This window comes from Odocoileus virginianus, chromosome 13 (assembly GCF_023699985.2).
Source record: "Odocoileus virginianus isolate 20LAN1187 ecotype Illinois chromosome 13, Ovbor_1.2, whole genome shotgun sequence".
NCBI lineage: Eukaryota > Metazoa > Chordata > Mammalia > Artiodactyla > Cervidae > Odocoileus > Odocoileus virginianus.
The window spans coordinates 24416695-24429554 of NC_069686.1; the positions used below are offsets into that span (position 1 = coordinate 24416695).

General features: G+C 34.4%; 1 protein-coding gene across 1 annotated transcript in view; it reads left to right on the forward strand.

Moving 5' to 3' along the window:
* LOC110143458 (sodium channel protein type 3 subunit alpha) overlaps nt 1-12860 on the forward strand; it is a 113911-nt gene that overhangs the window by 31644 nt on the left and 69407 nt on the right. Inside the window, 6 exon segments of the mRNA XM_070476117.1 lie at nt 3576-3693; nt 5003-5093; nt 9318-9446; nt 10115-10206; nt 11030-11302; nt 11501-11564. Of these exon segments, the coding sequence (XP_070332218.1) occupies nt 3576-3693; nt 5003-5093; nt 9318-9446; nt 10115-10206; nt 11030-11302; nt 11501-11564 (767 nt within the window).

Sequence of the window (12860 nt, forward strand, 5' to 3'; positions counted from 1 at the left end):
CTGATGTAAGAAGCTAATGGAGAAGCTCTGGAATTTAAATTATGATATAGAGCTTGTTAATTATATGGAATAATGCAGGTGAAAGGCGTTTTAAAATTATAAAGCATTATGAAACTTTGGTTCCATCAATTAATGTTATAATTTTACATACCTAATTGAGTCATATAAGCAAAATCACAATGTATTTTAATAGCATTCAAATTGACCAGATAAAACTTGAGAATAGTGACAGTGATTGTAGTAACAGCTAAAATTTGCTATGCTCACACTTTGTCAGGTATTGTTTGAGTGCTATAACTCGTATAACTTATGTAATATTCAATGAAAGACAAGGCAGGTACTAGATTTTCCTCATTTTATAGACGGGAAAGTGAAGCACAGGGAGGTTAAGTAACTTGTCCAAAGTTACACTCCATAAGTGATTAATTAGGATGTGAACCTAGGCAGTCAGGCTCCAAAACCATATACTGTGTTTATTACATAATGAAAGAAAATGTTTTTAAAAATTAATTATATAATTTTGAATTATCTGATAGATATGGTTCTACTCAGAGAACTTATTCTTGCCTTAAGTAGTAAAAACTTTAGTGAACCTATAAGATGGGCATTTACCTGGAAAAAAGAAGCAAGCACCATTCCAGAGTAGATAATATCCAGTTTAACGTACTTCCAGATATAACATTCATCACCTTAGTAGCAATATATAGTACTATTTTCTCAAGTCACATAATTACTTATCACTTGTTAGAGAACAGATTTTGGAATTGGCACTATTGATCTCTTCTCTATCAGTCATTCTCTCAAATAATTTTCAGTTTTGATATATCTCTCAACAAAAGAGCCCCAAATTTCAAATACCTTTCTTGTCATCTGTTCACCATACAGGACAACAACCTTTTATTCTTTACTTCTCAGAACTCAAGGTTTTCTTTCTCTTAGGGGTTGTTCTCCAGAAATAAGCTGGAATTGTGTTCTTAAGGTCTGCTTTATTCCAGAATCAGTAAATTCACTGAAGATGCCCTTGGCATGTCATTTTTAATCCCATTAGTACTGCAAAGGCTAATCTTATGGGAAGAGGCAAGGTGTCCATGTTTAAAGAAACAGTTCATTTCTGTTCACTCTGATCTTCAAGATTTTTCAAAATAAAATCCTCTCAATGTTACATTTGGCTTTTTCAGGGATATTGTTTTTAAAAAATGAGTAAATGCACCTTAAACTGTGGTAAACTTTACATGTCACTTCTGTCATTGAATGTCTAAACAGACCCAGATTGCTTGACTATAATAATAAATGATTTAATCCTATGAATTCAAAAAATCCTTTAATGCATCTGTGTTTCAAGAGCAGGCATCCCAGTGCCCACTCTCCCTTGTGAATAATCTCAGTGCTAGTAAAGAACAGCTTATTTGCCCTCATCATAGCATTTTTCCAATCTATAGATTACAGTTCATAGAAAATAGTTGGTTAGGTCTATGGTCTTGAATACAAAAAGGCAACATGCAGAGAAGTCGCTTTCTCTACACTTTATACTTACATATAAATATTTTCTATTCATTAAATGTAAATATTATACTCACAATATTCTATTCAAACAGAGCATGTTGTCAGTGAACATGAATGTCTAGGATACAGTCCTTAGTTAATTTAATCACACAAGCACCATCACAATGCATTTTAATTGCATTCAAATTGATGGTGTAAAACTTGAGAATAGTGAGAACATATTCATAACTAAATGGTTATATAGAATAGATATCTTAAAAGTAAATAGCATCTTAAAGGTAAACTCACATTTAATTGAAACAAGAGTTTATTTGCAAACCAGGCTATTAAATGCTGTGTAAAAACAAAATGGAAGAAAAAAGTAGCTAACTGGTTCTTTATGTTCAATGATTTATAACAACTTCTAAGCTAGTCCTCAGTGGAATGAATTCTACAAATAATTGCTGCTTGACTATAATTACAAGCAGCATGCCAATGTGTGTATATTAATATACTAAGACTTACTGGAAAAGGGAAACAATTGGGGAGTGATCAAAAGGCAGTGTGATTTATCTGGAAAGACATAATGGTGGAGATGATTTTGACAGCTGAGGACATTCCTGGAGAGTAGGGATTTTCAACCCGTGGCTGTATACAGAATCACCAGGCGAAAATGTTTAACATACCATTGTCTATGCCCATCCTTCAGAAATTAATTCTGTTGTTCTCTGGTGGATCCCATATAATAGCAATTTTAAGATCACCTCAAGAGATTCTAACATGTGGACAGGACTAAGAACATTTGATATAAGAGTGGGTCATTGTAGGTGGAACCTTACTGTCAGGTCTGTTATGGACCTGAACAAAAGTAAGTTTGCATTACATGACCTCTCAGGTGACTCCTTCCTCTAGGATTCTATGACACTCATCTTGAGAATCAGAGTGAGAAGTTGATAGTAAGTGGGATTGACAAGTGAATTGAATTGGCTGGAACAAAGGTGCTTTGGTGGGAAAAGAAATAAAAGATGATTCCAGAGAGACCTAGTAGGTAATCACCATCTGAGCCACCAGGGAAGTCCCAAGAATACGGAAGTGGGTAGCCATTCCCTTCTCCAGGGGATCCTCCCAAGCCAGGGATTGAACCCGCATTACAGGCAGATTCTTTACCATCTGAGCCACCAGGAAAGCCCAGCTTAAATGCTAAATTGATGACTATGGGTTTCAGGTCATAGGAATTTTGCGACAGAATGCCCTTTGAAATGCTGCTGCTGCTGCTAAGTCGCTTCAGTTGTGTCCGACTCTGTGCAACCCCACAGACGGCAGCCCACCAGGCTCCCCCGTCCCTGGGATTCTCCAGGCAAGAACACTGGAGTGGGTTGCCATTTCCTTCTCCAATGCATGAAAGTGAAAAGTGAAAGTGAAGTCGCTCAGTTGTGTCTGACTGTTTGCGACCCCATGGACTGCAGCCCACCAGGCTCCTCCGTCCATGGGATTTTCCAGGCAAGAGTACTGGAGTGGGGTGCCATTGCCTTCTCCGTGAAATGATGCATTTCAGCCTAATTCTTAATGTGGCTGATCCTTCTCAGTATTACAGCAGATCTATAGGGCAAGCAAAACCAGTTTATTCGGCCTGTTTGAACATTTTAAAGTAGGACAACTACCACAGGGAAAATAGCTTCATAAACTTCGGAGTTAAAAGATTTGATATAATTAAAATATTTATAAGAGATCATTTTAATAGCAGTATGTACAGAATAACCTGAAAAGTTACCAAAACTGGGGACAGATGGTAAGCCTTAAATAGAATTAGAGTCCACAAAGTTAATTTACAACTTGATACAAATTTTGTGTAGGATCATCAGTGTGTATTGGGAAGTTGATACCTGAGAGACAGATTAGATAATAGTACATTGTATCTTTATTTGTATTTAAATGTTAATTTAGGGGAGAAAAAGTGATATCTAATACGTTTATACTTATACAAACTGGCTTAAACCAGTTCAAACAAATCAGGTAAAAATTTTTATGTGTGTAAACTCTTCATATAAGCCACGTCTAATCTAGTAATTTTTTTCTCATGTGTTCTTTTTCAGACTTTTATAGTATTGAATAAAGGGAAGGCAATTTTCCGATTCAGTGCCACCTCTGCCTTGTATATTTTAACTCCACTAAATCCTATTAGGAAAATTGCTATTAAGATTTTGGTACATTCATATCCTTTTTATGTGAATTGTCTAAATGTTGTTTATAGTAGCTGATTTTATAAAGAATGTCTTTCTTTTTATAATATACATATGATTCTTTCAGATTAATTGGTAACTTTGTTGTTTAACCTATTGTACTCATTGATTTTCTGCTATTTATAACAAGGTTATGTAGAATGACAATTATGATTCTAGGAGTAAAAATACAACTATGGTAGTAAATGAAACACTGTGTAGCAAGAACAGCAACAAATCTCCTTCAAACTTTTATTAACCTCAATTAGACCATATATAACCACCATTAAAGAAGCATAGCCTACTGTGCTTAGTATTATTATCTATATTCCAAATGTTCAAATTTTTGTGTCTTAATTGGTTCTGTATCTTCATCACCTGGACTTCCCTTCCTTCCTTCTTTTCCTCCTTCAGTAAAATATTTATTAAACTGCTATGTATCTATGCATCTGATTGATAATATCTATTTAAAAATCATTGAACTTAAAACTACTTACAATGACAGGGAAAAGAGGACTGATAGCCTTTTGAAGTGCTTTTGAATTCTCCCATTCTATGGTTTGATATTGGAAAGTATTTACATTTTAAAACAGAAAGATTTACTTCAAAAAATGTAATCATAAGTTTTCTTAGAGTGAAGACTGGGTCAAAATTCTAAGAGAAATGACTACAGCTAATTCTTAGAAAGGGTTTAAAAACAGTGTGTATTTAGGTATGGGATGGACAAGATACAGAAAGATAATTAAATGTCCTAATAAGTTCCTGTACTCCCAAGTGAAAATTAAAAGTTAGAAAATAAAAGTAGCTCATTAGCAAAATTTATCTCTCCCTCTATTCTTATGTGGTGAATGCTAAAGGAACAAGTTCCATCACTGTAAGACTACTAGAGTTCCTAATTACAGTAGAATCAATCAATGTAATCCTTGAATACACAGGGCTATACATTCTCAGGCTTATTATATTCCATTCATTAACCTTTTGTCCATCAGTGGAAATTTTAAAGGGTATCTGAAGTATAACTTTTAGACTTACACTAGAAAATTCCCATTTGCTTCAAACAGATATCTCTTTCTATTGAATTCAGTTTTGTGAGGGAATGATGCAAAAAAAAAAAAAAAAAAAACAATGAACCAAGAATACAAAGAATATATGACAGACTTCGGAGTTTCATTTTTTTCTTTGTCATTGATTTAAAACAAATAAGTAAGATTAATTTTACAGGTTAACTTGGTTTCTTTGTATTGGATTATTTGTAAATGGCCACAATATTGTACTAGCATTTATTCCTTAACTATAATCTACTTTATTCAGCATGCTTATCATGTGCACTATCTTGACCAACTGTGTATTTATGACCTTGAGTAACCCTCCAGACTGGACAAAGAATGTAGAGTAAGTAAAAATGATTTTTTGTAATGAGAAATGCACACTAAAATTCTCTATCAATCTCTTAATTATGGTCTGACTTATGGTTTCCACTTTTTGAAGTCAAACTAAACACTTCTAAGAAATAATTATTTGCATAATATGGAAAAAACAAGGGAATTTTTTTTTTGAGAGGGAGACGTATTTCTCCTATGAGATAGATATTTCTTCCAACAAATGATAGCATTTGATTAAGAAAGGTTATTAAATTATATATACTAGCTGGTGAGCTAAATAATCATTTATCATAAAAGTTAAGACTGAATCACAATTATGCATTTTAGATAAAATACAATGATCATTTGAGCATAAATAAAATTATTTGATTCTAGTATATTACTACTATTGTTATATTCTGATAAAATTGATTTAGGTGTTTAGCTCTATATCACTAGGCAATTCAGTTATACACTATATCAGTATATTAAAAAAACACTTATGTGTTTAAGTTATTTTGATGTTTAGTTATATTTAGATACATAGATTATTTAGACACAGCATGTGTGCTAGAAACATCACAGATCTGTAAAGGAAACAAAATGTCTTTGCAAAACCATATTCAAATAATAACAAGGTTTAAGGAGAAAACATGATTATGGATAGATCTCTCATAACTTTTAAAACTTTGTCATTAGAATACTAATAGAAAAACATAACAATCCCATTAAAAAGACACTGGCCCAGTTAAATCTCTTGGACATTTGTACCTAAAGTCTTAGCCAGCAACCCTTCTGCAATCTTAGACCTGGGCTTTGTCCTTCCTCCCTTGAAATGGAGACTCTGGCAATGATATCATCAAAGTAAAACATTTGATTCAATATTTTAATACAGAGGGAAAGATCTAAGCACTGTATTTTGGGCATGTTAATCTACACCCTGCTTGCACTAAAGAAGGAACTTCTGTCAATTTTTCTGCAATAATATTAAGGTCTTTTATTGCTTAGGATGTTTTGTATAAGTGTGAATGAAAAGGTACCCCTGATTATTTCAAAACACTAATATGCTGAGGAAAACTGTGTGTGAAGGAAAAGCTGCCCCTGATTATTTTAAAACATTAATATGCTGAGGAAAACTGTGCTTTAACTTAAAATCTTTGCATTTTAACATGCATTATTCCCCAATTTGTCAATCACATATAAGATTATTCGTGAAAGAAACATGCCTTTTTTTTTTTTTTTTTTTTTAGTGAAACAGAAGGTGTTTAAGCTTAGACAGTCTATTTATATAATGGGCTAATACAATGATCAGGTATTTATTTTAGTGAAAAAGAAAATTGTATGTTCTTACTGTTATATTTTTAAAGTATTGTCCAATAGGAGATAAGCTATTATAACAAATATTGACACTTTCATTTCTGTTTTTTATAGATTTCTAAGAGAATTTACAGAATCATTCTAAGCCATCATTCATCAGTGATTTAACATATTAAAGACTTTTTTGACAGTAGATTGAAAAAGCTCCCTAGAAATCATTTTAGTAGAGAATCCAGTTCTTATGTTGAGGCAAGCCATTTAACAGAATTCTCACTTACCATTTACAATTTGGGACTTAACAAGTGGATATACCTGTATGAAACTATTCTGTATATATTTTTCCCTGAAAAATTACTGACATACTAAAACACATATGAATTTATTTATATAATGTTAATAAAAGGCAGGTAAAGGGGACACAAATATTATTATTTGAATATGCAGTTTTCTTTTAAGTTATTTTTAGAGATGTCTATATCCATTATGGAAAGTCAGCTTTACAAAAGCTTTTGACTTACACCGTTTAGTTGGAAAACTTTGCACAGGTTTCCTAATCAATTATCTCTAGTCATCTGACAGCAAGGCAGCAGGAAAACAAACAAAATATTAGTGATTACAGTTAAAAAAAAAAAAAAAAACCTTAAAAAAATACAGTCCAGTGAAAAGAGAAGTCAGTTTTGACAGGAAAATACAAGTCACTGATGGCAGAAATCTTCCCTATCCAAAGAGATGGCATACCGAGGACCATATTATATAGTGAGAGTCATATTATGTAAGGCAAATCATTTCTATAGATATCAAAATTACAGGGGGAAAACACCTTGTAACAGAATCAATAACATGATTAAGGACCTAGCGGTGTCAGAGCCAGGAAAAATCAAGGTCCCCCTTGATTCTCACTGACCCATTCAATCTAGTTTTCTAACAGGTATATCTGAACACCTGTTCTGTGCAAAGCTGTCTTAAATGTTAAGCTCTAAGACCCTCTTCCTTGGATGGCTATCAACCCTCACCATATATTCTAAATGTCCCCACAAATTTTCTTCCTTTCCCAAAAACAGAAATAGGAGTAAGGACTGTAATCTTGCTCCTAACAACCCTGTAAATAACTTAGAATTGCCTAAGCATAAACCATAGGGCACTATCTATTAATGTGATAAACAACATACATGGGAACTGTCTCTTATGGTCTTTTGCAAAGCTAGGAATCTCTCCAAACAGAAATATCATGGCGATTATATGTAAATATACAAAGATTCAAACCAAAACACAAGTAACCATAAGCTTGGCATTGGAAGTTCTCTCTCTTGCTAATAAAATCAGCTAATTCATAATAAGTAAAGACAGCAATTATACTTACTCTTCATGAAATCAATTGCATTTTTTAAAAAGGAGAAAAACATTCCTAGGAAAATTAGACATGAAAATTCTCACATACATTTTCCTGTGATTTCTTTGCTCCCTCATAGGAGAGAAATGTCTACAGAAAAAAAAAAAAGCAAAAATAATTTCCCTTTTTTTTCAAGTGAAAAATACTAGTAGACTGGAAAATATAGTGAATTTTAATAAAAGTAAATTCAGTCTTTGTGGCTTGAGTGAAGTAATCTGAAGAACAAATTTAGATTATACTTTTTAAAAAGAATACAATGTTGAAAAACAAATACTCTCTCCCAACTATTTTTGGAAGAAACAGAAATAACTTATACTGTCAACATTCAAAGGAGAGGGCTGGTAATGCTCTACCAAACAGCAAATAGAAAAGTATTTCACTATTTGGGGGACTGAAATTTTAATTTGAGCATGTTTAAATGAGAGTCCCCTGGACTGCAAGGAAATCCAACCAGTCCATCCTAAAGAAAATCAGTCCTGAATATTCACTGGAAGGATTGATGCTGAAGCTGAAACTCCAATACTCTGGCCACCTGATGTGAAGAAATGACTCATTTGAAAAGACCCTGATGCTGGGAAAGACTGAAGGCGGGAGGAGAAGGGGACGACAGAGGATGAGATGATTGGATGGCATCACCAACTCAATAACATGAGTTTGAGTAAACTCCGGGAGTTGGTGATGGACAGGGAGGCCTGGTGTGCTGCACTCCGTGGGGTCGCAAAGAGTCAGACACGACTGAGTGACTGAACTGAACTGAAATGATTTGACCCAAGTGCATAGAGATAGTAACTGATGTGAGGTTAGATTCAGGAATTTTGTTACCCCTGAATTTTGGTAGCTGTGTAGACACATACACATAGAGTACTAATGAACTGAAAATTTTTGGTGAACATATGAGAGAAGCAGATTTACAACGTTATGCCTGAATCTTAAGGATATAAAGGGGAAGTTCATTTTTGATATTAGATACATAAAATATCTTCCAAATTATTCTAATCATTAAGAAGTCTGAATGAAATGTTTTATTATAAATAAACAAATGCAAGAAATGTTATCTCTAGAGCTATACTGTCTAGTGAGGGAGAAGGTAGACACACGCAGCTTGAAATTTGAAACTTGAAATGTGGCTACTTTTAATTGTTGAAGAGATAGCATTTTAGACATATTGGTTTAAATAAAATATAAGATGCAAATTAAGTTTACTCATTTCTTCTTTTTATTTGGTTACTAGAAATTTGAAAACTATGTAGTTTGTATTAAATTTCAGTTGGACAGTGTTACTCTAGAGGATCAAGCCTGATGATTATCCATAAAACACATGAAACTATTACTATCAAACCTAAATATTTAAACAAGATCAGATTCTTAGTAGAAAGGATTATCTCTTCAGTTTAACCCTTTACTCATAAGCCTAAACTAGTAGATTTTTTTGTAGGTGGGAACAAGGAGTTCCATCTTAGTGAACTGAAAAACCACAAAAGAAGCAGATTTGCTATATTTTAACAGTTCAAATGAAATTGTTAATTTTTGTTTGGATGCTTTTCCTAGGTACACATTCACTGGAATCTATACCTTTGAGTCACTTATAAAAATCTTGGCAAGAGGGTTTTGCTTAGAGGATTTTACATTCCTTCGTGACCCATGGAACTGGCTGGATTTCAGTGTCATAGTCATGGCGTGAGTATTTTTAAAAATGTGTTAAGCTCAAAGGCATGAAACAGTTGTAGCACAACAGGTTGTTGTGACATGTTTTAAATGTAGAGTTTGCCTGTTAGCCAAGTTAACTATATGCCTCATATATTTTGAGAATACATATTAGAATATATATTGCAAGGTAAATGTATCTGATAAATGAGCAATAAAAGGAATTACTTTCATGTCATAGTCTTCTACTTCATCAAAATGAAGTTATTCATTGACTATAAATTTAATACCACCAACTGTACTTTAATTAGCTTTTCAAACAAACGTTCATATTAGTGAAAACTGTACTGAAATAAAGCAACAAAATTTTATTCCTTAAAGGCAGCTTTTAGCACATGACACCCTGAAGTCTAGCATTTCTGTAAAATTCAAGGGGCTCTATATGCCAAACCAACCCACTTTTCATTCTTTTTTTAGTATAAACTTTGCCAAAACTATCAGTAACTCTGATTTAATTCTACAGGTATGTAACAGAATTTGTAAACCTAGGCAATGTTTCAGCTCTTCGAACTTTCAGAGTCTTGAGAGCTCTGAAAACTATTTCTGTAATTCCAGGTAAGAAGAAACTGGTGTAAGATGGTAGGCCCCTTATATCTCCAACTTTTCTGTTATTGTGTTTGTGTGTGAACTCCCTATTACAGATATGTGACAGAGTTTGTGGACCTGGGCAATGTCTCAGCGTTGAGAACCTTCAGAGTTCTCCGAGCATTGAAAACAATTTCAGTCATTCCAGGTGAGAGCTAGGTTAAACACCGAGGCTGACTTTAAATACACTGTAATAATACTGAGGTTGAAATTACACATGTAATATTAGCCTTGTTGCTTATCATGTTTGTTTTTTTTTTATCTTCAAGAATGCCAAATGAAATTACATGTTTATTTATAAAGTCAGCCTTTGAGTTTAACAGAGAATTGCATGAGGTGTCCATACAAAATACTAGTTTTGCTCTCTTTCTCACCCACTTTTTTGTGCATTTATGATGTAATGTTTTCTTTTTTACATCCTATAAAAGTTTTGCTATCATGGCTTTACTAACTGATTTAGATTTTACTGTTTACCGCAGATACATTTTGAAAGTGGATCTCCTCTTATAAAGGAGAAAAGATTATTACTGAATGGCATGGGATGTTAATTATCTTAAAATTCTTTTCTCCTCTAAACCACTGAAACTTGGAAAGCTAGTATTAAAAAATGGTTGGAGAGAAACAGCCTCCTGAAACACAAAATGTGAAGTGAAAAACTGCAAAATGTGAAGTGAAAAATAACTGCAAACTTGTCTTTACATGTTCATAGCAGCACATAAAACTATACACATTAAAAAAAAAAAAAAACTTCCTGCCTAGATATTTACCCCTTCATTTTAAACCTCCAAAAAGCACACTGCTCATAAATAAAATCTGCTCTTCATCCATTTCCCAAACCATCTGGCTGCCCATAAAGCTTTGGTGTCTAAACAGACAGGCAACTGTTTGTGGGGAAAGAGAATGTATGACTATTAAGAAGACTCTATGGCTTGTGACACTCTTCCTCAGCTGACCTCATTCTCTCTCCACAGGTTTAAAGACCATCGTGGGGGCCCTGATCCAGTCTGTGAAGAAGCTTTCTGACGTCATGATCTTGACTGTGTTCTGTCTGAGCGTGTTTGCTCTAATTGGTCTGCAGCTGTTCATGGGCAACCTGCGGAATAAATGCTTACAATGGCCCCCAAGCGATTCTGCTTTTGAAACCAACACCACCTCTTTCTTTAATGGCACAATGAATTCAAATGGGACATTTGTTAATGTAACAATGAGCACATTTAACTGGAAGGATTACATTGACGATGACAGTAAGAAATATTGCTCCATTGTTAATCTTAGTGTTGCTGAATGAGTTTTCATCTATAAATAGTTGAGGCTGTGGGCTTGAAGCCATCTTTGTAAATTACTTTTTTGGTGACCATTTTGGAAATAACAGATAAACAAATTCTATTTATCCTTAATGTCAACAGGATTGATATGAAATAGTTTATTCTTTATATTAACAGGTCACTTTTATGTTCTGGATGGACAAAATGACCCTTTACTGTGCGGAAATGGATCAGATGCAGGGTAAGGAAAACTTTTTTTTAAGATGTAGAACACTTTGGGAAAAGAAAAAGCAAATAGGGAGAAAATATACATGGGTAGCCTTGCATGTGTGCTGCCTACCTAGGAAGTACTTTCTCCATCTTTTGGGATTGGTATTTATTCTAAACTCACAGTCATTAAAATCATCCCTTTGGGTGAAGACCTTTTATCCAGAATTTCACAGATAAGATGTGCATGAATATTTCTTTCAAGAATGAAAGTCCAGTGTCTGTCTTATCTGTAAACCCATCAGAGCCAGTTAAGAATTACAGGGAAGGAAAAACAAAATGGGCACATTTTGACTGGTGTTAGGATGTGTTGATGGGACAGGTTTTGCCCTTGTTGGAAAAGATCCAGGCTGTAACATGGTCATCAGGGTGCAAACCCAGTTGGAAAAATGCTTTGAGAAACTCAGATATTCTTGAAATTGGATGAAACCCTGTATACAAGGGATCCACGTGACAGATGTATGTCAAAGGCATGTTCTGGTCTGCATCTTCATATTTTATAGTTCTTTTCTGTCACATTACACAATAAGAGATGCTATAATGTCTTAGTCATCCTGCTAGTCTCTCATACTTAACATATTTTGCCAAGAGTACTGCAAATTAATTATGTCAGGGTGCTGTACTGTGCTTAGTCGCTTGGTCGGGTCTGACTCTTTGTGACCCCATGGACTGTAGCCCACCAGGCTCCTCTGTCCATGGGGATTCTCCAGGCATGAATACTGGAGTGGGTGGCCATGCCCTCCTCCAGGGGATCTTCCCAATCCAAGGATCAGATTGAGGTTTCCCACATTGCAAGTGGATTCTTTACTGAAGTCCATAACTCAGGATATAGAGTGAAATTTTTTAAAGCCAAGGGATAGCAATAGTGACTCTTAGATCGCAAAACTTACAGAAAACATATTTTGAGTCATCCCAGAAGATTGGAGAAGGAAATGGCAAACCACTCCAGTGTTCTTTCCTGGAGAATCCCAGGGATGGAGCAATATGGTGGGCTTCCATCTATGGAGTCGCACAGAGTTGGACACGACTGAAGTGACTTAGCAGTAGCAGAAGATGGGAAACTGGTGTGGTCATAAAGATCTAAGAGGATTATTAAAACCATATACCAGTAACAGAGATAGAATTTGGGGGAATCTTTTTTTCCTGATAGTTTTCCCAAACTTTGGTAGGAGAGGGTGGAGAACAGGAGCATAAGTTCTATAATTCATATGCATGAGTGTGTGTGCTAAGTCGCTTCAGTCGTGTCCAATTCTTTGTGACCAATGGACTG